At 39.4% G+C, this 27,562-nt stretch overlaps 3 protein-coding genes across 8 annotated transcripts in view; all 3 read left to right on the top strand.

Annotated features, from left to right (window-relative positions):
* The window catches only part of Msp300 (Muscle-specific protein 300 kDa), a 112,093-nt gene extending 101,858 nt beyond the window's left edge, over positions 1–10,235 (top strand). For 4 of the 5 annotated variants that reach the window (XM_076620187.1, XM_076620186.1, XM_076620188.1 and 1 more), the window contains 6 exons: positions 2,649–5,384; positions 5,752–5,936; positions 6,310–6,816; positions 7,152–7,395; positions 8,048–8,103; positions 8,522–10,235. In XM_076620187.1, the coding sequence (XP_076476302.1) occupies positions 2,649–5,384; positions 5,752–5,936; positions 6,310–6,816; positions 7,152–7,395; positions 8,048–8,103; positions 8,522–8,741 (3,948 nt within the window). In that variant the 3' untranslated portion in view covers positions 8,742–10,235. Of the gene's footprint in view, positions 1–2,648; positions 5,385–5,751; positions 5,937–6,070; positions 6,817–7,151; positions 7,396–8,047; positions 8,104–8,521 lie in introns of those variants that run through there. The other variant, XM_076620189.1, reaches the window with a different exon arrangement.
* A 1,504-nt stretch (positions 10,236–11,739) lies between these two features.
* On the top strand, positions 11,740–14,485 carry LOC117155496 (uncharacterized). Of its 2 annotated transcripts, none has more exons than XR_013058840.1 (6): positions 11,740–12,069; positions 12,173–12,520; positions 12,584–12,726; positions 12,975–13,170; positions 13,886–14,024; positions 14,306–14,485. XR_013058840.1 is itself a non-coding variant. In XM_033331539.2 (6 exons), exons 2-6 carry the CDS (start codon positions 12,215–12,217, stop codon positions 14,345–14,347), a joined length of 864 nt encoding a protein of 287 aa, XP_033187430.2. In that variant the 5' UTR covers positions 11,740–12,069; positions 12,173–12,214; the 3' UTR covers positions 14,348–14,485. The 2 variants fall into 2 exon arrangements, 1 of the variants encoding a protein (XP_033187430.2); XM_033331539.2 differs by having other exon boundaries at positions 12,937–13,170.
* A 2,202-nt stretch (positions 14,486–16,687) lies between these two features.
* Positions 16,688–26,782, top strand: LOC117157325 (uncharacterized). The gene is made up of 4 exons (XM_033335308.2): positions 16,688–18,204; positions 21,310–21,462; positions 24,791–25,141; positions 25,378–26,782. The coding sequence occupies exons 1-4, from the start codon at positions 17,614–17,616 to the stop codon at positions 25,540–25,542; spliced, it is 1,260 nt and encodes a 419-aa protein (XP_033191199.1). The 5' UTR covers positions 16,688–17,613; the 3' UTR covers positions 25,543–26,782.
* The last annotated feature ends 780 nt before the right edge of the window (positions 26,783–27,562 follow it).

The raw sequence follows: 27,562 nt of genomic DNA, 5'->3' as shown, positions 1-27,562 counted from the left end.
CGAGTGTTTTATTTTTATAATATGGCGATATCGGGAGGACCCTTCAAGCTCCTTTTTGCATAGAAAACGTTTTCAATCGGATCGTGCATTAGTCGTAAATATAAATATCGCGTAATTTATTATTGGCAGAGATGAAGGTATTAAATATCGGAGGTCTATGAATAGAGAAATTGTAATAGCCAGGAAATCGAGAATCCGAATAAGGAGTTAACTCATCCTACTCTATTAACGAGTTTGATATATTTCGAATCAAATATTTAATTAATTTTCAGTTAAACGATTATTTACTTATTCGCTTATTCGATTGTGAACTAAACGTGGAAATGATCTTAGTGAAAAGTTATAAGAAAAATCGATGGACTCTTATTACACGAACTTGAAATATATCGAACGCTTTCTCTTCCATCAAGTTCGAATAGACGAAGTTATACATTACAATGTAGCTTAAGCTTAGCTGCTGCGTGAGTGTAAATGATCTAACGATGACATGTTAAAGCTCTATTACCTCTCTGAATAATTCATGAAGTATTAGACGCTTTGAATTTATCTCTCGCTTCAAACGCGTTTGCAAGACAAATGAAAAGTTATGGTTCAAATGATAAATCTGGATTAAACCGTGAAGTTCCTTTTATGCGATTATCACTTTTGGGAATTTGGTCGGTATCCGAGATTTGTAAATATTTTGGACCCGTGGTATAGTTATCGGTGGAAAACGTCTTGACACGTGCGCTTAACATCGTACGGTGAGCGAGTACGTGTTTATTTAAATTAGCGCCAGACGCTGCTAGGGACATAACTACTCTTCCTCAACGGAGGTCATTGTTCGATACAACGTTAGAATTCGAACAGAAATCGAATCGGCCGGAATCTTATTGGAGAACGAGTATAAACACTTTCAACTTCCAGGCTTTTTCTTTTTTTTTTCCTTCCTAAGTACGTTGGTTATAGGTTTGTAAGACATTTTACTGTAGTTTCCGATCAAATCTTTAAAACCAAATCAATGTTTCAAATCTTCAAGACGATGAAAAATTTGTAAGTTTAAAAAATCCGTCGGCATTTGAAATTTAAAAAGTCTGTAAGTCTGTTTCCAACTGTGACAGTTAAGGTTTCAAATTCATAAAATTCGTAAAAATTTGAAATTTAAAGTCGAAACGGAAGATTGAATTATGCCGAAACGATAGACTTGACATAACGAATAACAGTTAATTTGGGATCAATGGATCGCGCAGAAAGTGAATCAGCGCATCGCGGCGCGCCGTCTGAATTCCACAGGGGCGCGTTTCTGAGAAGCGAGGTTTCTAAAGTAGTAAGCTTCGTACTCGTTGAAGAACAGCATATGCTCTTCTTATTCTGGCCTTCGGAGATTCATATGCAAGTACAAGATACCGCGGCTCGAACGTACAAGCGAAACCTTATAAATTCCACTTTCTTCCATGCGTAGTAAAACTATTTATCTCGTGGTAACCAGTAGAGAAAATGATAAATATCGATTTTTTCCTTCGCTTAATCCTCCGACGTAACATTTTACGGCAATCTAACCGTCGATGTTTCAAGTGGCTCGAAAATACACTCGAGCACACTGGTTACAAAATATATTGCTGATGGCTATTTTTATTATCGTACAAGGCTAACCTAATAGATAGAGGAAGCGAGTTCTCGAACGAACCTTGGCCGATTCTGCTGTGTCTCGAGTAATTTGAATTCGCTTGGAATTTTTTGAAAGGAACCCACGAATCGCAACTGCGGCTACCTGTCAAGGTGATTCCTCTGGCTGCGTCAATGGAGTATATCGTTGTATATGCGTCCGTCAGTTTCCGGCGTGCTATCGGGTGCTTGGCACAGGCCTCGATCATTATACCTCGCACGCGCGTTTATATTTTAATCGCGGTAGTTCCGAAACACTTTGTTGTGTCAAGGCCGAAGGGCTTGAGCCCGGGGTGGCAATTACATCAGTCACGAAATCCGCAACAGCTGAATCCGGACGTGCACCCTCTCGACGCGAAACTTTTGCCCCTAACGTACAAGGAGTATGCGACTTCGATTGTGTTTCCGATCGAATTTCACTGTGGATAGTTTATACTGATTCTTCGTTTGTCGGTGGAAATTCCCAAGGACAGGAGGAAATAGAGCCGGAAAAGCGGTATCGGAAAATAGCAAGCAACGAAACGAAGCGCACTTGAGATAGGGAGGGAGAACGTCTTATACCGGGAAGACTCCTTTTTTAATCAGTTTCGCTTAGATTTACGGAATTTCATGTATTCAAGGCAGATTTACTTTTTCTTCCGCTAATTATCTTTTGTTTCAAATAAATGGATAGCTTTAAGTGGAAGAGGAGTAACATCTCTCGTTATTTTTTTAAATATGTCAGATTTAGTCGCCTTTTCTGTACGTTAGGTACCTTTTTTTTCTAAAGTAAATCGATCGTTTTAAGTATCCGAATAAAGGTTAAAGTTATTGTTTATTGCTTTTTAGTAAATACATGGTTGTAGAGAAACTAAATATTAGGAAGTTTTAGCTTCTGCTACGTTAGTTATTCTTTGTCTAAGATAAATCAATTATTTGGTATTCAAAGAAAAGATTCTTTATCCAAAATAAATCTCTTATTTGAAATGACCACGTGTTTAACAAGATTTATTATTTTTTTGCAGAGCCTCACCTCGGTGAGCCAAGGCGAGTCGAAGGAACAGTTGAAGCTCCTTCGTAACCATCTTCTCGCGCTCACGTGCACGGAACCACAGCTACAGTCGATCAAAGAACGCACTCTGGAGGTATCGACGCAGGAACTATCCGTAGTCGAGGTACTGCAACGATGGCAGAACGTCTTCAGAGAAACCTTCCAACAGTATCACCGTTTATCGGCTCATCTAGTCAAAACGCAGGATGGTGCGACTGCCCTGAAACTCTGGCAGGAGTATCTGTCCGACGTGCAAGATTTCCTATCTAACGACGTGTCCGGTGACTACAACGGTTTATCGAAACACAGAAACCTGTGCGAGGTGCATCGAAATCTCCTGACCGACCAACAGAATCTCATTCTTACCGTTCGATCGGAAGAGGGCAGTAACTTATCGACAACGGAACAATTCAACATCCTGACGAATTTGCACAATGAAACGTTGGCTGCAATTATGGAAAGACACGCGGCGGTGCGTGACAGATTGGCCGCGTGGGACAGGTACAAATCGGACCAAACTAAATTGCTGTCCTGGCTAAAGGAAATAGAAAGAGAACGAAGCCAGTTACACCTTCGATTCATTCAGTTACAAAGGCTAAACGAAATTCTTCAGAGGATACAGGCACTGCTGGATAAAATAGAGCAAGGCAAATCTCAATTGGAGTCTCTGCAAGAGCAACAAGAAACTTTGCTCGTGAACTGTGACCAGACATTAGCCATGTCTATTCGAATGGAACTTGCAGCTCACGCTCAAAGGATCGCCAATCTTAGTTCTAGTCTCGAAATCTGGAGAGACTACATACCGAGGATACAAAAGTTGTATGCAGAATACGAAGAACAGGCGAAGCACATCACGACAACGTTTTATGAAATTGGTCAAACACTCAGTGCAGCGTTCCACGCGAGGCCTGCCAGTTTGTCAAATACCAAGCAGCAACTGGAATCTATTCAACAACTGCAAAACAGACTAGCCGGCATGACCACGGATTTAGAGTCGCTGTGTGTGATCACAGAACAGCTGAGGGAGTGTCTGAGCCCCATCGATATGAAATCGTTGAATCAACAACAGGCGCTTCTTCGGTTGCAGCACGGAGACCTCGAACACCAGACCGCGTTGCTTATTTGTAGGTTGGACGAGCGTTGCGATCTTTACGATCGTTGGAAGGATAGATCGGCCAGGTTACTTACGTGGATAGACGAGACTGAGATCAGAATTCAAGACTGTGACACAATGGCGCCGAACGAACCTCAGGAGACCCTGAAGAGACTGGAGTGTGATCTGCAAGCGGATATCGCGTTGAAACAGCTAGAACGTTTGTGGATACAGAACACTGGCCAGGATCTGATAGAGGTAGCCGAGGAAGAGGAAAGCGAAAGGCTACAGCGAACTCTAGACGAAGTGAACGAGAGATGGGAACGGTTGCTGGCTATGGGAAAATCTAGAGCCAGCAAATTGGTCGATTTGATGAGAACTATGGATACGTTGGAGAAGAGGATAAGCGAGTTAAGGAGCTGGTTGGCCAGCGTGGAGTCTCAATTATCGGAGACGTTCGTGATCGAGGAGATCACTCAGAACTGCATCGACAAGAAGCTCGACGATCACGAACATCTTCAGAAGACTATCGAAGCAGAAAGCGGAAACATCGGCGAAGTGTTGAATCTCTGCGAAATTCTGTTGAGCGACTGCGACGCCTGGAAGACTTCCTTCAACACGGACGCGATAAAGAACGGAATGGAAGGTTTGGAGCGTAGGTGGACAGCGACCTGCGTGAAATCTGCAGAGAGGAAAGGGAAGATCATTCTCGCATGGAAAATTCTTCAAGAACTGGAGAAGATCAGGGCGGAACACGGGGGCTGGCTCGAAGAAATCGACGTGGCCCTTTCAGAATTGGAGAACAACCTGGATGAAGTTTCCAAGGAAGAATCGAAGAAAGCCATTGAGAAAACCAGAGGCATCTTCGATGATATAGAGGCGCACGAATCGGTGATCAAGATAATCGAACAAAACTTTAGTCGTTTAGCTAGGACAGGTCTGGAACCAGATAATCTAAAGTCGCTTATCAGCGAGACTAGACGGCTTATCGATAAGTGGCAAACGTTGAAACCTCGAACGAACGCTATTCTACTGGCGCTTCAACAGGGACAGAAGAATTATCGAGATTTCATCACGGTACACGGCGCGGCGGTCGTCGGATTAACACAAGTCGACGTTCGACTGACCACGACGCAACATTTAGCTACGTTTGAGCAAAAATCCTCGACACGTCGAAGACTACAACAGTTGAACGAGATCGAGGAGGAGCTTCGTACGCAGAACCTCACATTGCAGAAAGCGGATGAGTTGGCGTTGAAGGTTATGCAAGAATGTCATCCGAATGACGTGGCGACTATCCAAGAGCTGGTGGACGAGTATCAGGTGCTATGGAAAGATATAAAGGATAGAGTAGCTTCGTTGAGAGCGGAAATCGAGGGACAGGAGAAGTTGGAGGTTGACGAAGCTGTGCAGGTGGAGACGTTGAAATTCGAACAGGACACTGCTGTTCAAGTGGACACTTTGCCGAGGATAGTGAGGATGACGTCTAGCGATGCCTATCTGATAGAATTGGAAGCTGCTCTGATTGAGTGCAACGATGCGCTGGATACGCTGGAAATAGCAATTACGCCGGATCCTGTCGCTGGACCTGGATTAAATACAGCTGCTAAGAATATCGTGAGTTTGGATATTATTCGAGTGCTCTAATAGATAGAATAATAAATATCTATTGATATTCAATGAGTAATTTATAACAAAGTGTTTCTAATGAAACACTTCATTGTGATGTTTAGCGAAGAATCTATTGATTATTGGCAAATGTGAAATTATTGCCATTTAAAGAATACAAGATGACTTCAGTTTCTTGTGTAAGAAAAATTCCAAAAGCTTTTTTACGCTGATAGATGCTTAATATTAATAAATTTCGTTTGAAATATTTTTTGATCAACTGTTAGAACCAGAATCTAAACATCATGGCAATTGATTCATGCTATGCCTATATAATTGTTGAAATATCACGTTTGAAATATCTTTTATTTAACAGAGTAAACTAATTGGAAGCTGTCAATCGTCGATCGAATTGGTTCGTCACTTGCACGGGTTGCTCATTGAGGATGGAAAATTAAACGCGCAGGTTGCCAAGGCGAACGAAGTAGCGGCGTTGACGAACAGATACGAAAATCTGTTAATCCTGGCGAGAACGCGAGAACAACAAATCAGAGAACTCAGGTAGGATCGTTTACTCTAACACGTATAATTAACAACCTAATTACCGTTACTATAACAGACATTGTCATTAGACGTTATTGTACCTGTTTCAACAAAACCAATTGAATGTTAAACCAGAAATTTTTCGCGCGCAGGTCACCTAACTCTGACGTTTACACCTTTCCCTGTGATCAGTGAGTGTTCCCATTTCGCACTAACAGTTTCTCATTAACGTTCTGTTAACGATCTCCGTTCATTCCATACCTGTTTTTCTCGTAGTAAACTCTGAACATTAGCATGCCAAAATAGTTCACTTTCCAAAAATTTCGTCTAATTATAAAAAAATGTAAATATAGATATGACAGCAAAAGATATGAAATTTTGTATATTACAGCGATAATGGTAGATTAACCTGTCCCTTGTGTTCGCGCCGTAACTGGGCTCAATTGGAGAACGATCTCTGGAGATTAGAAAAATGGCTGGAATTCGCAGAAGGCACGCAAAGCGAACAACATTCGCCACCAAGCAACATAGAACAATTGGAGGATGTCATACAAGATCACAGAGAATTTATACTCGATTTGGACAGTCATAAGAGTATTCTAGTCAGTCTGAACACTGTCGGCGCTCATTTAGCCGATCACACGGAGGAACTGTGTCGAGCGATGCAACTCAGAGACAGATTAACCGTCGCAAACACGAGATGGGAGAAGGTGTGCAACGTGACTGCACATTGGGAGGAACAACTGCAAGTTGCGTTGATGTCGAACCAGCAATTCCATCGTATTATAGAGGAACTGCTTACCTGGTTGGAGAAAACGGAAGATAGTATACGAGCCAGCGAACCGGTCGACTTGACCGAGTCGACGGAAATTATGACCGCCAAGTACAATAAATTCAGGTATGTTTTAAGAATGTTAGATTCCAATGCCCGTAAAAGATTACATAAGTGTAAGATGGTACATATACAGTAAATGAATACTTTCACTTAGAACGAATGGTTCCTTTCATTTTTTGAATTTTCTTTCCTTCGTATTATGACTTATTATCTTTATTTACAATTGTTCCAGCATCCACTAAATTAATCAAACAACAAAACAAATATTTCGTATTTTTCAATAATTACAAACTGTTGCAAACTATCAACGTTTATATCGGAATAATTAGAGTTGTAACTATTTCGCGTATTCCATCCGAGAAGAGACTGCAGTTAAAATAAAATCTTTTTCTTTTCAGAGAACTGAGGAGCGATCTGGAGCGGTGCGAGCCCCGAGTTCTGTCGCTTCAAGAGTCGGCTAATCAATTACTAGACGAGAAAGGCGAAACCAGAGCACGCCTACAGGAATTGCGACTCAGATTGCAGTCCCTTCGCCGACTGACTGGTATATACGCCTTGAAATTAGGGGCAGCTTTGGGAATGGACCCACGAGATATTGGACTCGCAGCCACAACTTCTTCTCTCGCTTCCCTCTCTCACGATGTAAGCTTCGTCTTGTATCTTTCTCACTTTCCTCTTAACTGAATATTCGAAACGAAACAAAGTCCTTACTATAGAATACTCTTGATATTTAATTTCTGTAAAAACGAAGTAGCTTGTTAAAAATATTTCCAGGGAACGTCGATGCTCTGAGGCTACTTGCTGGAACTCGATGGTTCTCGCTTCTTAAATGTTAGACCTCAGTGTAGCTATATGTGCACTTACGTCGTAGGATCACGTTAATCGATACTTGAAACACGGGGCACGGATTGCAATAAAGATCCAACGAATATCGAATACGAAATGATAGATGACCATCTGGAACAGTTCTATGAATAGTTCATGTATGAAAGCATCGCTGATAATGTCTTTCGTATCTTTTCCGATTGGATAAAAATAGATGTGATGAAAGAATTAAAAATGATTCTACGTTTTTCTCTTCGTACTTCGTTTTAATTCGCGGTTTGTATTTTACACGATGAACACTGTCAATGATATTCATCGTGTAAGATATACACAAGGCAAATTAAAATAGATATCCTAAAATTACGTAATGTTGTTCCTGGTTGGAATTTTATTATTCCATGTCCCGTGACAGTAGCATTCACACGCACAGTACCTTATTGTTTGTGTTTTCTCTTTTACTGTATTGTAGCTACTCGACGAAGCTGCCTCTGGAACCTCTCAGCCCCACGACGCACCTGGCACAACGTATGTTTTCTTCATTTTCTGTTTGAAGTTCTGAGCTGTGTTCTCCAATACGATTTCTATTCATTTACATGTATGAACGCACATAAAGTTGCCTTAATATCTCGACATCGAACAGAAAACTTGGAGAACGTAAGCTCAGACAGATTTAACTTCCAATACTATTCGTGGCTGAAAAGATGACTTGCGATCTTTTACGCTTCCCTTTTAATCTATAAATGTAAACGACATAGACGACACTATCTCAATGACAAAAATACGCGTACGCTATTTTTAAGATTACACTATAAATCAATGAAATCTGCATTCCTTTGACTAGCCAACTCTTCAGCCACGAACGATGGTCTGTTTAAATAAAGTATCATTTCCAAAACTCACGATCGAAATCATAATAAATACGAAATAAACGCGCGTGTTCCAGTGGTGACGATGGCGAACGTACGGTATTATCTCGGGGATACCGTTTCCTGGGCCGAGTATTGCGAGTATCCTTGCCGATCCAGGCGCTGATGCTGCTGCTCCTTGGCGTCGCCTCGTTGGTACCATCCGCCGAAGAAGACTACAACTGCATGCTGTCGAACAACCTCGCCAGAAGCTTCACGCCAATGGTCGTCTATCCGAACGGGCCACCTCCTATCTAATGATAAAGAAACCTAATCTCGGACGCACCGATTTCGTAGGGCCCAGAAGAATGTTCAACCGAAATATTCAAAGAAGTCGCGGGAAGCGGAAACGCGAGATCGCGCACGATCTGCGTACATATGTACCTACTTAACTAGTCTGTCATATGGCGATCCATTGATGCAATCGATAAGAGAGATCAATAACAGATCTGATTTTTTCGTACGTCGCGATTCTCCTCGAGATGGTCGAACGTTTAAGCAGAACTATAATGTTCGACTATCTTGATGAGAAAAAAAAGAAAAAACTGGTCAGACACATTCTTCTATAGACGATGATTTTACACGTAACAGACTAATCTAGACTGAAAAGGCTCACGTTGGGATATACTAAACTGAAATCCAAATTTCTTGGCCTTAAATATAGTTGGATTAAAGCAGGTATAGCGCCTTTGATCTGACCACGTCCCAATGAAAGACTACTTTTAAAGACAGTACGAGCAACGATGCTTGCTATTCGAAAATTCAATGAATAATTCAGTTGTTCTTTCGTTGGATCTTTTCGTTTGCTCTTAATATAAAATTCGATGATTTTCATTCGTTTATTCATCGTTGGTATTAAAGGTACAAATTTGTATATTCTCCGTTTGTATAAAATTTGTAATATAATTGGACCTTCTCGTAGACAAACTTTAAATAACAAATTGTAATTTTTTTAAAACCTGATTTCTATCTCTCGCTTCTAAAATTGTATAGATTATATTGAGGTAATTACTTACGTTAAATACTATTTAACATATTGATGTCGACATACGTTAAAAATGTTACTTAACGAATATATTCCATGATAGCGTGATATTACATACAATACCAGTTCGACTTTATTTTTTATACGTTGCATTTATAACTCGAAGGAAAGTAGGCAAAGAGCGAAGCTCGATTTTCTATATCGAGAACGAAACGTCCACTGACCGATATTTCAGAGCGTGATCGCGATTAACGCGATTAGTCATTGGTGCTAGCTCGACCGCTATAGAGAGAAACATAATAATTAATTATAATATATTATTATCATCGAGGTGTTTTCGAATTGTTCTCCTTTCCGTTCTTTTTTCTACGATTTCTTAGGGTAAACAATGGATAAGGGAAAAAGCGAAGAAGGGAAGGATAGAATAAAAAGAAAAATGGAAAAAAAAGACACAGACGTATCGCATAATAACCGAAATCGCATAATGAAATTACCGACGACACCTCGCACGAGGTGCATCTTTTTCGAACGAGAACGATACACTTTCGGATACGCACAAAAGGATCATGAGTTTATTATTCGAGGTACAAAATAAGAGAACGACTGTATTTAACGGCCCGCTAGTTTCGCTTCCTAATTTATCGATATCTTGCTTGCTGCGCGACCGAGCTTTGTTATGTATTTTTATAAGGACAGAGCTTTCCGAAGACGGTGTACATCTGTCGATGTAATATAATTATAATAAATTAAAACCTATAGAGGCTTCATTTCTTTCCTCCTTCTTTTACAAACACTATTTGTCTCCCGATGGGATTAATCCATTTTCAATGTCTAGAAAGAATTCTATGTCGTTAACCGTATACTATACAATTTTACGCATTCGCGAGTAAAGCTTGCGAGGAAATTTACTATAGTGAAAAATTATTTAACGATAAACATCTAATATTTGTATCCTCGCTTACCGTGCGACTACACACATGACGTATATACGTAAGATCGTCAGATGAGTGCGTAAAATTCACATCGATCGAGAGTCTGACAAATCGAAAACATTGTCAACTTGTAAAGAAACCTCTGCAAATACCGCACGGATGCTATTATCCATAGATAAAGACGTTATACACATCAATGATTCTTCTTTGAAATCACGGTCAATGAATAATTAAAAAAAAATAAAAAAATAAAAAGAAGAGAAAATGAAGAGAGGAACCAATAATAATAGCCATTCGTTCGTGTAAAGAATTAATTTCTGCTCGAAAGAAGGAATAAAGTCATGTGCTTCGTGATTCATTAATGATTACATGATATTTATAACACGCATTTATTAACACTCCGATTATCACCTGACTCACCTTGAACCAGCGACGAGTCTAAGTAACAGTGCAAACATTCGCGATCACGTGTATCCTTCGCGTGAATTCAAGTGCAGTTTGTTCGAAGGCATCGCGGTAATTAACAATGATCTCTGGGATGCAATTATCACGATTGAAAGAAAGCGCGAGTCTCGCGGGCGCCACAATTAACTTTATCAGTGGCGCCTGAAGAAGCGCCGTTAAAAGGATCATAAATTGGAATTTGAGCTCCGCTTGAGTCTGGTGTTGACGCTCTGCGTTAACTATCCTGCAAGTTCATTATACTCACGACGAGTTTGTAGTGCAACAGAAACGGCTCAATCGTTTCGCAATGTCGTACAAATTTTTCTCTTCCAATGATGAGTAAAATACGCAACGTTACAGTAGTTTGAAAATTCCTCCTTTTCGTCATTAACTTTCGAAAACTTTTCAAGGCGATCGAGTCGAGTGACGTATTCGCGAGGCATTTATGATTTAAGGATCGAGCAGACTACGTACACTCACTTAAAATACTCGCCGTCTGTAAAAATTATTCCATATTTTCTCCATCGCGATTATGTATAGAAATAAGTAGATCTTAATCTCATTGGGCATCTTATGCATACATACCTCGATCATTAGCAATCGCTTAAGTTAATGACACTTTGTTTAGTCGCGAGGGTAGAAGAAATAAGATGTCTGATGTTTTGTACCATTTAGAGAAATAAATTATATACTGTGAATGATTTCCTTTAAACATTGACACCCTCGTACAAAAAGAAAAGCTTCTTCGTACGCTATCGATCATAGGTTTGGCTATACTTATTACTAAGAAAAATATTCTTAAATACTTACTAGCATCCCAATTTCAATTCCTTACTTTACATTTATTTTACATATATAAGTATAAAAAATAAATTAATAATTGGAATATTTCGCAAACCAAATTGTATCCTTATGACTATTTTGGACAATTTTCTCATTCTTGATACTAATTTTTCTATCTCCCCTGTTTGCATATGTACCAACGTATGCCTGTGTGCTGTAACAAGTTGCAGTTGAGATCGAGATAATTCTCGCTAGTCGCATATCTGCATCTCAGGATCAATCTAATGAAGTCTATCCGCAGCTGCGTCGAATGCTAACAGGCTCGGGAGAGAGAGAAAAATGCAAAAAAACTGGACAGCATTTTGCGAACACTATCATTCAGGTCGTGTCCAGTGATAACGAAGGCGGCGGCACTTTTAGTGTTGACGGAACGTTAGTTTACGTAAGAAAATTTTTACACTTAGCTTACTTATCATTATACGACAAGCGAACAGAAGCGGTTCAATCGTCGCATCGTCTGAGTCGTTTCAATCTTCGGTCGTCAGGTAGAAGAAACGATTGGATAAAATAAAATCCGAATAGTAGGTATGTCGAATTTGGATGGAAGAAAAACCAAAAGCTTGAACAACATCCCTGAAGTGTTCAAACGGCGCGATCATGATGAGTCGAAAGTTTTATCGAAAGTTTCTTTGGAAAACGTAGCCAGCGAACGATTTAAGACTTTAAATGTAAGAGGAGAGAACGCTTCTCCTTTTCCAAAGCTCGAAGTCATAAAGCAAAGTGACAACGATGAATCGAGTAACACCGAGGACGAAGCGAACGAAGAGGAAAGATTGAAAAAGCCAGAAGTGGCGAAGTTGGACGCCGAGGGTAAAATAAAAAATACTTTTAAGGTAATTCCTTATTGCATCTTCTGATTCCTGTCAGATTTTTTTATTTCATTCCTTTCCGGTCAGCTCGATTTTTCAAATGTAAGTTTGAAGAAACAGAAACAGATTCTATCGATAATTGACAGTTTTCTGTCGCTCATTCTAATCACTCCGATGACCGTCGCTTTTTGGAGAGGGACATGGACCTTGATGGATATCTATGCAGATACGTAAGTTTATTTATACTCCGTCTAGACATACTTATTAACTATTGCGGTGATAAACGATGCGAAAAATCTATAAATAGATCGGAAGAACTGTCAGTGATTTTTGTCAATTAAAACGATTCGCTGTAATAGTCTAAATCACGCGGAAATAAAATTGACAGAAAAATTACAATAAAGTGCACGTATAGAATTATGATTTTGAAATGTTCTAAGGTTCCCGGAATTGTTCACGTTCCTCTTGGGTATTCTAGTTCACACGTGTTTTGCTATTACGAGGAATTTCCTGCACTATCGTGTGCTCGATATATCAAAAAGGAAAACTTGCCTGAATATGACCGTTTGCAAGATCATCCAAATTTTATACACATACGTCTTCGGTATTTCCTGCAATATGCACTGGAGGGGTGCTTGGATTATTTTCGACCACTTCTTCTATTACAATATTTGGTGAGATCGGTAACTCGTATTTTATTTTAGAAGATAATTCTAAAAATCGCGTTCCGCAGATTAGTGTCTCGAATAGATAAAAATTAATTCATCGATAAAAGATAGTAACGGAGATAAAGATAGGTTAATAAAAAGAATGACATTATACATTTTAGATCAGTACAGAAAAGGATAAAATAATTTATTTACATTTTAGAGGATCACATGGAGCACCTTATCACTAGCAAGTAGCTGGGATATATTGAGACGCGGCAAAAATAGTCTGTTAATCGTGTTTGATACTTTCATTTCCTATGCTAATCTTTATGTTCATCATGAATGCTTTTAAAGATAGTGAGCGTCTCGTGCAAGTAGAAATATGATGATAAAGAGTATTGTCTCAAAACTGACTTAAAGCATTAACGATAGCATGCCAATTTTCCAGATATAATTAATCAAAGCTATATATTGTAACTTCTAATTATTACGACTTATTTCTAAACCGTAACCATTTAATCCAATTTACTAGGTTGTCCCAAAAGTTACTTCTAGTTCTTATTACTACAAAACGGATCATACGTAATTCAATAAAATAATATGGAATAAAAAATCTTGTGCGTCTATTATTTTCTTATAAAACGAAACCAACTTTTGGGACAACCTGATATTTTTACGATGAAGTAATATTCCTGATTTCTTTTTATTAATATTCGTTAATTTCATCAATTTCCTTTAGGGTAACTGTAACCGCTACTTTGGCGCCAATGACAATTTTGGCGATCTTTCGATCAATTCGTAATGTTATAGCCATCCCTTCGGTGATCAACGTCGACATACTCACCTTCGTCTTTCGTTTTCCAACGAGGTATAAGCTGGTAAGTTAATTAAAAATATATTTAAATTGTAGAACTATTGATACGTTTCGTGATAGGATACACGAAAGATCTAGCAATCGTTACATGTGCACAAAGAAAATAAAAAAAGTTGTAATAGATGATCAGTTATGTAAATAAAAATCTTGACGAGGAATCCGAATTGCAGAGATTTCACGATTTTTCTTGGCACTTTGGCAAATATTTCAATCGCTGTTAGATACGGATATCAGTGCAAGAGTCGATGAGAAAAATAAATGTTCATCAAGAGTTCTATTTTACAGATTGTATATCTCCTCACGAGAGGAGACCTTATCAATTGGTAAAGTGATCGAACAAAATCTGCGATGCCGTATCACTTAAGTATCGCAATCGATTGTCAAACGGTTCTAAAGCCGAATTTTCATTGGGAATATTCCGTGAATATGATTCGTACGATAAGATTCGTGAATTGTAAGCATCACAAAAACACATATGAATAAAACACGTATTTTAATTATTCAAATATAAAAGATGTGTTTGGTTATTATATTAACGATGATAAATGATCTGATCTGATTTGATTCGATTATCTACTGACAGATCACATATAACGATACAGAAAAATAAATCATGATAATATGAAATTTACAATTAAAAAAATTGTCCCACTTATCGGGTTTGTAGTAAGCTTTGTATCACAACGTACGATCTTTTAATATGGCGAAAGAAAGCTATTATTAGATTATAAGGGTTATCATGTTATCTGACAGGCACGTTATCTATTCATTGACGCCTCTGAATCGTGAAAATCGTGTGCATCTTCGTAGAACGAAAGAATTGCAACAAAGAATCTCACAGGCTTGAAATGGGGGAGTAAGACTTGTAATAATCGAGGCAAAATGAACTTTAAACTGATATTTTACAACTTAACTAAACATGAAGAGCAACGTTGGCTCTAACATTAGATCCTGATCCTTGTAGTTGAGAATATTGACAATATATATCATAAATATATGTATTGATGGTCTGAGAGCGCCCATAGCCATTTTTCGCAAAACAAAAGAAGAGACAAGAATCAATTAACAGTTTGAAGAACAACATTCTTACGTGTTACGTTCCAAGGGAAGATATAATTCTATCCATTGGATGAAACAAAAGAAACATAAAATAAGGCAAAGAACAAGAGCTAACTAGCTAATTTAAAAAATAATGATCTTACTTGTGCAATGACCATTAAAAGTACGACGATCCTAACGTATCTCTGTGATTCACAATGGCAGCTTCGATATACAGAGTCGTAGGTGCCTGAGATGCGAGTAGACGCTGGAATAATTTTTTCTCAACGTTCAACAAAAGGCTGTCACGAAGGAAAAAAAAAAGAATATGACAGGTCAAGGTAGATGGTCGTAATCCAAGCTTGATTGGTGTACAAAAAGGTGGCGATTAGCGATGCGTTCGACAAAAGCCCGATGAAACTGACAGACAGGAAACGCCACTCAAAAAAATGAGGCTTCAAGGTGGTTCAGGTCTCTTCTCTTCGGCTACTATCTTGTTTCTTATCAGTTAACACCGGGTTTCCCGGATTTGTTAATTAGCGCCTGACTGTCGCGTATACGTCGATCACGATTTACGTGACTGCCATGCTGTAGGCTGATAAAGTACACCGGTTCAGGTTCAATTAAAATTTCCTCCTTGCTACCAGTCCGCGATATCGTCTGATGACACTAACAGCCGCTAATTGCCGTTCAAGATACTTGGACGAGGGATAAACATGTATATGAAATGTTTTAGTAAAGCGTTATTAATAATTACGAATAGAAGGCGAGTAAAGTAAGACGATCTTAAGTCGATGCTTAAATCGAATGTCATTCGATTGAAAAAAATCATAAATGATCTTCGAATCACGTAGAAAAAAGGAAGAAGACTGGTTGAGGTGCTCTCAATTTATCTCATAATGGAGTGTACTCGTGTCTGCATAGGGAGAGTCATTAAGCAGCTCATGTACTTGACAAACGAATACTAAATTGGACTCAGACGATGATCAGGCCAGAACAAACGAACTTTCTCATTTTTCGTTTAAAACACATTATTTTCAAGCGTACGAAAGTCTAGAGAACAGCTGAAGAAACATCATCGTCTATAATTACGTACGTAGTTTCTTATGCGCTGTTTCATAATATTTTCTTTGCGTTCTAATCGCAGATTAGGATCAAATGTACTCACAATGCAAGGGATGATCTACGATATTCTCTGTCACGTGACCTGGCAGAATATGAATAGTTAGACAATTACAGTCAATACGTTTATTTATTTACGTTAAATGCATGATTTCCAAAATAACGCAGGATGATATCTGCGATTACAAGGTATCTGATACGATGCAAGGTAATTTAGTACCATAGTTTTTCACCTTTACGTTATTTTTTACATTTTCGTAATCATTCTTGCCACTGGGAGACCTTGGAAAGGAAACGATGCCTTTGAACTTTCTTAGAACTGGTCGATGGTGGGTGTCGAAAGCTCGTACCCGCGTTCGTTCATCAAGCGTGCACGTAGCTTTAGCGACCTATGGGTGGGGGGTTGTGAGAGAGATCGAGGAAGGAAGGGAAGAGAGCAGAGCAGAGCACCGTACTATTCTCTATGCCATGGCCCGTGTGACGAAGCTGTTCATGATAATGCGATAGTGTTGGTCTGTGCTTAGCACTTGATAAAAGATAGCGGTGACTGAACAGATGTCAGTACTCACCCGCAGCCCGACTTGTCGGTTGACGGTCTCACGTATCTCGCCCCGTGTGCATCCGTGCATCATCCACGGCGAAGTATTACGCTCTTGCGATTGCGATCCTCGAGAAAGTGAACGATAAGACGAGAGCTTGGAGACGCAAGCGAGACGTTTTACGCGAACGAGATTGTGGAGAATCGAGAATACTGGCAAAATCATCGTTCCTTTTTTATCAGTTACGATAGGCATCGGCCCTGGAATAGACCAGGTGCGTTTCTGTGCGATGTCAAAGTTTCTGGAAGTCTGAAAATGTCGAGAGGGAACTACGACATCTATTTCGACTTTGTATCCACTGTTCGAGAAAATCGTTCCCTAGAGAATTTCGTGCAAGCAACAAACGAAGCTTCTTCGATAGGATGATCACTGCGATCCAGAGACAGTATTACTTTAAGAAGATCCGCTGCAAAGCTTGATCGTCAAGCCGGAAATCGTCCAGCAGAATCTCTACTAACCTCGAATACTCGTGTAGTTAGAAGCAATAATGTGGAGTTATGGCTAAGATACTCGACTCGACCCGAGACGAACGATCAACAGCGAGATTAAACCTAAACATCGGACCGGTAGGGAATCGTCAACGTCGAAGACGTGATTGTTTGTCTGAGTTCGTTTAAGATCGTTGAGCATCGTCTGGAGACTGGTCGCGGGGAGTAGTGGCCGCCGTTTTGAATTGAACTTGACAACGATCGTGATTGAACGAGGCTCAATTGGAAGACCAAAGAACAGCTTTTCTCGTCGAATAATGAGAGGCTCTCGGTGGAATTCTTCGAAAGCTCGACCCGAAGGCGTGCACCACCAAAGAGAGCGTACCATCACAGCCTCGAATCATGCATGATGAGCGGTGCGACTAGGCTCGATCAGGATTGGATGAGAATGGTCGAGTTACGCGGTGGCACCGGTATGACGAGCGGGCTAAGCGGTCGGTCATCGAGTCGTTTTCATTACACGATACTCACTATTTTGGACACTGTGTTCTCGGCTACTGTGGCCGCCCCGGCGGTGGTTGGTTACTGGAGAGGCACCTGGGGCTTGAGCGACGTCTACGTCTATCCGGAGGATCCGGTTCTCAGCAGCTTGACCTCGATAGTGATCGGTTTCATAGGGTTGTTCGCGTTCAACGTTTCTCAGAACGTCCTGAACGAGCTTTTACACCCGGACAAACACAGATTGTCGTATTACGTCGGATCTAGACTTTACACGGCCGTATTCGGGTTTTGCTGCGTAAATGCATGGCGTGGCGCCTGGCAGGCCCTCGACCTGTACACGGAACACACAGCGAGCACCGTTTTCGCCACCACCGCCGTTAGCCTTCTAGCATTGGCGATCATGCGTGCCATCAGGAACATTTCCGCGCCACCGTTCTCCCTTTGCTTGGACTCGTGTCCCGGATACTTCGAAGTGCAAACCATGTTTCGCGTGAACGTAAGTAACTGATCGTTCGTACACCGTAGAAACGTAGAAACGCGAAGCTGAAGGAGCAAGAGTCCGATAGATCGCTTACAAATTCACGCAAAGCTGGATCTAAGTATGGATCGGTCGAGATCCAATCAAGTTTGTAGGTAGCTTTTAGAATAGAACTTTGATGAAATATCGTCTCACGAAAGACAAACTCGATTTTGTATTCCGTGTAGCGATATCTTTCTCGATTATCAGTGGACTACGGACTTTTATGCAAATTTATATCTCTGAGAATACAATTAAGAAGGTAAAACCCTGGAAGAAAATTGTTTAACCTTCCAAGCATTATAAAAACAGTATACTTTGAATATTTCACGTATTTTTCCGTATTAATCGTTATCTTTCAATACTTTATGTAATACGCGATACAGAGTAATTGTCGTAAATTACGAGGCAAATAAATTATACTTTCTGACAATTCTTCTTTCACGTATCGATTGCTTCCTCTAATTCTTTTTGTATGAACAAGTGATAGAAATGATAATTTAAACTGCTATCAATTATGACAAGGATACAAACAAGAACCGATGTGTGTTTCTGAATTCTCGAATTTTCAAAGCGTTCAATTTCTAAAAGCGAGATAGCAGAAAATTTTCTATTTCTGCTACCAGAACGATATATACCCTTCTTGCTTTGTTTCGATTATCTTCATATTCTACCATTCTGTTTCACCGATATTATCATGGGTGACGAGTAACGCGACTGAATGAAATTACCCGCAAGGCTACGAAATCTCGTGTGAACCATTCGTGTCTTTTGAAAATATAAATATTCACAGCTACGCTATCAAACATATATTTCTAATTAAGATTAACGTAAATATTACAAAACGCCATCATACGCATGGTCTTTCCCTATGATAAGCTTGAAAATCATAGTAATGTAACAAAATTTTGAAGAATGTAATTTAAAATATAGACCATTGTTTTACTCGCTAAATATTATAAGAAACATTAAACTTTGAACATTTCATTCTTGCATATTATGTTCATTCTGAACATTTTCGAGTTACCTGTAAATCTATAAAAATCGCTGGTTTGGTCATAACTTTATTCTCTGCTTCGACACGCTTCCATTGAAAAGATGTAATGAATCATTTAGAACGATACACGCAGAATACTATTTTATGGAAAATAACATTGGATTGTCTTACGCTACTACGATTCTCAATCCTGCAGATATTGATCGGTTGAATCTTAAGTCGGTTATGTCTTACGGTCTTATAAACGAATTAAAAAGATGGTAAAAATCGTCGAATAATCGACTCGTCTCGGCAAAAATGATCACGAACACCGATGCTTTTCATTAAAAACGAAAGGGGGCTAAATGTTAAGTAGGAAACGTAAGAGGTCTAGACAGCGTGTTTTGACGCATCGGTGAAGCTGGAGCCGTGCGATGCACGGCATCGATGCGATGTGCAAGGTATAAGCACAGTTTCCGGCTGACTCTCCCAATACTCGAACAGCATCGCGTCCGTGCAGTTTGCACACGCACGAGCACGGCCTGCAACCGCAATTTTCGATGTTTTAACCTTTCTCCTTCGATCGAACGAATACTCGAATGGAGAATCGAACGATAAGATACGCGAATTACACGCTTCTGTCTATATTTCATATCTCTGACACGAGTGTTTCTTTATCTAAATTTTTCTAAAGGAATATTTATCTAAAGTTTGCTGAATGATGAATGGAGGATGAAGGAACGAGAATAGAACGCAACTGGTTTTATAACTTGGAATTTTTAAGCGATATTGTACGCTGGATATTATGTACATATATTCTAAAGATTCGGTAGGAATTTTTAAACATTCTGATAGTTCTTTTTAGTTAGACAGTTCTTCTTAGATTTGGCTTTTGATCGATCGTTGTTTTATTTCATCGATGTCTAGAAATGATTTATCGAAGATGATAATGAAGAAGAGACGCAACGGGATGATCTTGAATTAATTATCACTCAGTTGAGTCCTCTCCGTCACTTAAAAATCGAGGACAGAAGGGTGTCGCGAAAAGTCGACGGGTGATAATACACTCGGATGAAAGTTTACCTCACAAATGGTTCGTCGACCGGAAAATTCTTGTACTTTTGATTTATCGAAACGATTCTCTTTCTCGAAAGTAAACCGTGGATCGAACGATAGATTGGAAAGTGTTGGAGCGAAGAACGGTTTAGTTAAAATGTACATCACGTTAAGAGATCAAGCTGCGCGTTTTCAGATAGACATTTTTTTACACCTTTATCAGATATTATTTGGATAGACATCGTTTTCGACGCTTCAGTTTATATTGTTTTAAACGTCTCCTTCCACAATTTTCACTTCTCGTAATACCGCAATGTCATAGCAATATCCCCATCCCTTTTCGACGTGTCAGCAATTTAATGTTCAATGAATCAGTGAATTTAGGGAAGCGTGAGTTAGCGATCCGCGCGAAGAAATCATCATGTACGAACGATGTTTCTAGTTCATCTTACGACGACTGAAACAACGTTAGAATAATTTTGGAAGATTAAAGGAAATAGGCGGGAAAATCGAGAAACATCAGGAATAAAATAATAATAATCTTTCATGAAATAAATTTCGTTCGCCTGGAAATAGCAACCCTCTCGAGACTGACGATACGTCTCGAGGTAATTAGGTAATTGTTACACAAATTTCTCCGAATTGTTATAATTTTCCCTCTCAGAATCGAGACCTCTTAAAACAAACGACTCCGCTAGAAGTACGACTATATGAATTTGTTTTTGAAAAATCAGACATCTCGTAATCATATGTCGTAGTACCAAAATTATGAAATTTTCAAAAGACGAAGTCGATCGGTTTTACATATTATTTTGTTTATTGTTAAAAAAAGATACTCAATTGTAAATATAGTATTTTCGCAAAAATCTTATATATTTATCTTGTAGGATAAACTAGGAACTCTATTTTTGTCATAAATAATCTTTGACGTAAGCGATACGCGATTAGCAATAGCTATGCGTTGTTTATCATAGTTCCCGCTCTCTTCAAACATTTCCCCATTTCTCACCTGCAAATGATGTTTATCTATTATTTATGTTGTCTGATTGCAGAACACGAGAGACTGGTCGTTGTACTTATTGGATTGTGCCTTCAGCGTTGGAGTGGTTGGTACGTTGGTTGTGTTCGTTTGGAGAGGTGTCTGGATACTTTTCGACCTCTATCTTTTTCCCAAAGATCGAGAATATTCTGCGATCGGGTCCCTCGTGAGTATTATTATTGCTTCTTCTCTCTTTTTTATTTTAATAAATGACAGGTGATCTGAACTCTGTTACGGTTCTCGAATTTTTCTGTCAAGAAACAAACAAATTTCGCACATTGCACATACGTATAAACAAGGTTTGCATAAACAATGTTTCATATGTTCTTAGAACTTAAGAAATTTTTCGACGATAAAAACGTAGCATTTTTATTATGAACAATAACTTCTCAGCGTAATCATTGTCGAAAAATAATTGAAAATGTTAATCGCTTTTTCTTAAATTGACGAAAGTGAAAAAGCTCTTAATGTTCAGAAATCTCAGTGCGATTATTTAACGCAAAACACCAATTGACATGGCTGATTAATAAAGACTTGAAAAGAAACGTCCACGTTACGATAGTCTATTCACCTCAGATCGCGTGAATCCGTGAAAATGCGGTGTGCGTACAAACATTCGATAAAGCAGTGTCCTATCGAACGAACGCGTGTCATCGGGTGTCATTAGCAATCACGTGTTGAACGACATTTTGAAACGTGCCACCTACGCAGAGCGCGGTGAGCGGCACGCCGTTGGTCCGATTGTATAATTGAATATTCGCCAATTGTATGATTGCGAGGGCACATGACAAAACTGTTCACGTATGTATGTGTTCGCAAAGACACTTTATTACGGACTGCATTTACTTGTCTGAATACGTTGCGGAGAGAACGCGGTCAACGAGAGGATTTGTTTAATTTTTCAATAATGACGATCGTTGATCTCCAGCCGGAGACCTATACTCGATGCGATTAAACCGTTCTGTATCCATCGAAATTCCTATTGAAATTCCTATCGAAATTCTCCATTGAAATGGTTCTCTCACCCAATCTTCAGACAATCAACGATATTATCAATATTTCAAGATTCTCAACGAAAATATGGTATATCGATAAATATTAACAATATGTAACGATAGTCTGAGCGCACCCTCGTAGTATCTCTAGTAGGTGGATGCGTGTTCCGATGAAAGAAACATCTGAAGATCGGAATGTGTATATTTATAAAAATGTATATGTTTGATTACTCTGGATCCTCTTGTACAATAGTTTACTAACTAATAATATTAGTAGATTGATAGGTGACAAGTTGTGGGTTACAGATTTCTCGATTTAAACAAAATAATTAGCTAGATTTAACGATATAAAAGAATCAAATAGAAAAGAATCTATCGATGTTACTAATTTGTGTACTAAAATTTCATTCATAATAGTTCAATTGTGTAAGAAACTTCTCCAGGACAACAGTCAGAACGTGCATCCACTGTAGCCATAGTCTTACTCTTTGATTTTACGCAATCGTGTCGCGTGCCATACTGTTCATCGATCACTCGTCGTTTAAGTTTCGTTGTTCTTCTACATCGACGATCGTGAAATTCTTTCTACAACGTTGGCAAACACAGATGAGCCCACATAAATATTTCGACATTGTGAGCACAAGCTCACAACCCGTGGAATTATTCGGTTGCAAAATGATATTCAATTGGCGCCATGTATCCTCCGCGACAACAATAACATTCGACTGTTGCGACTTTTTCCCCGCTGCATGATTGGCGGAGAATAAAAAACGCGATCGCGGCGTGTTCGAAAGAGATCTGACGCGACATACGTCTGGCCGATGCGAACGATAAGATTTGTCTAGAAATCAGGTAATTGTACCAGTTCAATATATAGTATGGTATTGATGAAGGCATGAATTCGAGTTATCGAGAGAAAGATCAACGATGTAGGATAACTTGGAGTAAATAAAATCGAATTGCGATACTTTGGCTTTTAATTTATCGATTTCGATAATTCCAGATTCGTGCAAAAAAAAAAAATAAATAAATTCCACGGCGCCAGTCTTCTTCTTTATCGGTGCTGCTACTGGACGAACGATCGATTTTAAAGTAGATCGATATCTACGGTACGAAATCAGCATTAGGGTATCCTCACAATGTCCGGTTTTCGCCGTCCGATCTTCATCGTCCGGTTGAAAATGAATGTTGGCCGATCACCAGCCAGTGTCACGCTCTTGTTCTACACCGTCGTGTCGATTACGTGTGTAGTCGAGTGGCAATAAAATTATATAATAAAAACAAAATAATAAAATAGCACGGTGGCATAGAAAACGAGCATTATACCGGGCGGTAATCGGCAATAATTTATTTTCGACCGGACAATGCGAAAATGCCCTTAAACGTAAATATTTGATTACGAAATATTTGATACGACTATTCTGCTGATGCAACTGTTTCTTAGGAAGTTTGAGAAACAAATCTGAATAGGAAAATAAACCGTCTTGTTACGCTTATCGAATGTTAACGCATCGGTTTAAAATGCAAAGATAAGAGTAGCTTATTGTTATTTTAAAAAACACTTATGCGCGATCATTGATAATATCACGATGGTATTTACTCGACGATGCTCGATATCAGTTTAATGACTGATTCAATGAACCTTCCAAATATCGTCGGATGTAAGTTTGAGTAGATGAAATCGATTTGAAAAATTTGGCAGAATTTTTCGAATAATGTGAAATTCTCGAATCGTGTTTGAAATCCTTACGAGAAATCTACCAGATACGATTTGCACGATGATGGCGATAATGTAAATCCTCAAGAGGGTCGATGATTGCGCGAGGGTCATCCAATTCACGCATTTACTCGCTCGTAATGCCGCTTCGAAACCGTGAAACAGCGGCCAACTATTTGTCGTCGGTTGATTCGCTGAAAACTCTGATCAACGAGAACGAAAACGTCATTGACGAGCTGTTTTCTCGGCAAAGTCGATCGAGTGCATCAGACAAACAGAACAAAATCGACTGTAGGATTTGTCAAAAGACGAATTGTAATTTTTCCTTGTAAAAAGATAGATATAAGAAACAGAGGAAGATCAACCTAATGCTGTATAAGAGTATCGACTTACGAGTAACATAAATCTTATTTCATTCGCTTCTCACTGTACTTATTACATTTCTATATATATATATATAAAATTTCAAGAAATAAGAAATAAGAAACATGCCAAAGAGAAGAGAAATCGAATACATTAAAAAATATTTTCAAAGGGAGGAAAAGACATAAAAATGGGTTTCAAAGATGTAACAATGAAATAAAAAAACGTAATACAAATGGAGCAGCTGAAAATATAAAAGACAACATTCGACAATTGTTCCATCTAAAATAATTCTGAGTCACTTTGATCAAGGATATTATCAAATTGGTAAATCGGGACACCTAAAATGAATAATTTGCAACTGCCAATGATTCTCTCTGTTTATTATATATTTGAACAATTGTCGGGTGCAATTGCAGGCCATCGGATACGTGATAGTGACGGTGACGTTTTCCTTGCAACCATTGATGCGGTACGCGTGTGCTCGTCTTCAAGGCTGGGCCCGTTTAATAGCGGCCGATGGTTTCCTGCTGCTCAGCTTCCTGGGCACGGTGAATGTTTGGCGTGGCATCTGGAACGTATTGGATCTGTGGCTGGTCCCGGATAACCGAGAATTGTCCTGTTGGATCACCCACGTTGGGTGCTTCGTATTCCTCGTACTTCTCAACTGCAGCAATTCCATCCTCGTTCGCGGCGTTTACATCGACGCCGAGGAGGACGACGGCAAATGCGTCGTATTTCCTTGCCACTATCTTCGATTATTCTTCAAGGTTAGCCTATAGATGGAGTCTGTTTAGTTTTGATTTTGTTTAGACTTTGATTTTATTAAAGAAAAAAATTGCAAATTAAATTATCGCCTGAATGTAATTTACATTCCTAATGCATTAACGATCGACTATTTTTCATTTTAGCTTACTTATGATCAAACGTCATTGTTCACTTGAGATATATAGCGATATAAATTTCAATACATCGGTCTAAACGAACGACGATCGTCTGCTTGCAGGTCGAACGCGAGAAGAAGGAAGCGAGACGACGAAACCTGCTGGTTGCCTCGAAGGACTTTCGGCCTCGACCAGATGGAAATACCAAAGACACCGAAAATGGCGCGCTTCTATCGAACAGCACCGCCACGACTATTCTACCAACGAATCCTGAATCTCTCGTCTAATATAAACACCGAGAAACAAGACTCCAAGAATTCGACTGAATTCCCTTTCTGATACTCTCGCCGATCCTCGTGCAATATCAAAATACAGAAAGAAAAACCGGCTACGGAAGGAACATACTTTAAGAGGAATCGGTTTATACTATTTTGTGCTCTCGGCCAGTGATTGTATCAAGTGATAAGTTCAGGGTCACGGAAACTTTTCCAACACAATACAGAATACACGGGCTTCATATTGAAGTCGTCGAGAAGTTTGTAAAGCAACAACGAGTAGACAGGTAGACGATGGAATTTAACACAACGAATAGTGAAATAGCCGTATAGATCGACAGATAAACGTAGGTAGACACGCAGATAGATGTTTAGAACACCGATTTAAGTTAATCGAATAGGTAAATCGATATGGAAGAGAAGAGAATGGAATCGGGCAAGTTCGTACAATGAATTCAGCGAATGGCTGTGAAAGAGTGACGATTATATGTATATAAGGGACTGTGTGCATGCATGTGTATGTATGTGTGTGTGTGAGTGAGTGGGTAGGTGGACGCGTAAGTACAAGAAACCGAATGTATATAATTCTGACTTTGTGAGTGCTTCGAGCGCGGATCTGTGCGAGTGCATCCGGAGACGTCGACGAGACGAAACCGAACTTGCTTTGTTCACGACAGCGTACACACAGGCGTGTCGTTAAACGTAAGTTTTACACGTTAGAAGGTACGTGTATACACACGTATAGAAACACGTACATGGCGATTACTACTCGACGATTCGTTCAAAATTCAGAGCGATTCCGTGGGACGAATCCGTGCGCTTTGATCGGAACGCTGGTTCAGAGATCGAACTATCGTGCGTTTTTTCGTGATAATTTCATTGTGAGATCGATATGACACAGTGAAATACGAAAGATCGATAGACGATCAAACGAACGTGTTCGATCAGTGAATGTTTCGACTATCCGTGACCCGATTAATTTACTCAACCGATTTATTTCACGTGAAACGATTAGTTAATAAGGACTCGTGATTATTTGAAATAAATAACGAGAGAATATCACAAGATGAAAAGTGTTGGTCAGCGTCGATTCCATAGGATTTCTAGTCATCGTTAGTCGCCACTCTGATCGTCGGTGCTCCATTCGATCGAGCATTATCGAATTTAACCTTTGAGCGTACGCTTGTGATCCTAGCGTTAGATGAGACCTTGATGATGACAATGGTAATAGACTGGATACGATCATTATAAATGGGTTATAACCTTCTCCCCCGCATCCTGTACACCCCGCAGATTTTGCTCTTGTACATCAATTACGACGTCATGGCGTACTAATAATTAATTAACTGGAATAATGACGGGACAATGGGCGGCTGGCACATCGATGGGAAGTGGCTAGTTCGACGATAAGCGGCTGCCCTCCTGGCCTACATTTAATATTTTCACAATGAACAATGTGCCAGCCGTTGCACCGGAAGTCCGACGTCCCGCAGAAAACCGGAATCGATCGCGGTCGATCAAAAAAGCCAACTAATCGGAATGTCAATTATCGCTCGAACGCTCGAACATCGTTCTCTAAACACGCGTATTGCCATCGCAAGATTCTGCAGGCTGTTTCATATGACAGGAGCAACGATATACACACATATATTTATACGCTCGTATACGCGACTTTTACCACATTCGTTGAAATAAAAAAGAAAGAATTAAGCTTACGAACCTTCGGCTTTACATTATTTATATCGTTATTATAACAGTCTTTAACCCATCCGTTATGGTATCCTTTAAACCGAAGACACTTTTACAATGCTTACTTTACCTATACTATATAATTAATCGCGGCACCGCAAATTCTTATCAATAAAAATAACGGTAAACGGAAAAAGTTGATAGAACAATTCCACCTCTTTCCATCGTTTTCAAATTGAATCACAACGCCAGCATGTCGTGAGCCGATCTGCCAAGAAGACTATGCGTACGACTATGAATGAGTGACTAAAAAAGAAAATACGCGAAGGGCGATTAAAAATAT

Source organism: Bombus vancouverensis, chromosome 7 (assembly GCF_051014615.1).
Source record: "Bombus vancouverensis nearcticus chromosome 7, iyBomVanc1_principal, whole genome shotgun sequence".
In the NCBI taxonomy this organism is placed as follows: Eukaryota; Metazoa; Arthropoda; class Insecta; order Hymenoptera; family Apidae; genus Bombus; species Bombus vancouverensis.
The sequence above is the reverse complement of the archived record's forward strand: the minus strand, read 5'-3'. Positions and strand labels throughout refer to the sequence as shown.

Bases quoted from the DNA above. Each gene is read 5' to 3' on its own strand.
- LOC117155496 (XM_033331539.2), top strand. From the start codon at position 12,215: ATGTCGAATTTGGATGGAAGAAAAACCAAAAGCTTGAACAACATCCCT. The intron at 12,727-12,936 runs GTAAGTTTATTT...AAATGTTCTAAG, and splicing joins ATGGATATCTATGCAGATAC to GTTCCCGGAATTGTTCACGT. The intron at 13,171-13,885 runs GTGAGATCGGTA...AATTTCCTTTAG, and splicing joins TTCTTCTATTACAATATTTG to GGTAACTGTAACCGCTACTT.
- LOC117157325 (XM_033335308.2), top strand. From the start codon at position 17,614: ATGATGAGCGGTGCGACTAGGCTCGATCAGGATTGGATGAGAATGGTC. The intron at 21,463-24,790 runs GTGAGTATTATT...GTGCAATTGCAG, and splicing joins ATTCTGCGATCGGGTCCCTC to GCCATCGGATACGTGATAGT. The intron at 25,142-25,377 runs GTTAGCCTATAG...GTCTGCTTGCAG, and splicing joins ATCTTCGATTATTCTTCAAG to GTCGAACGCGAGAAGAAGGA.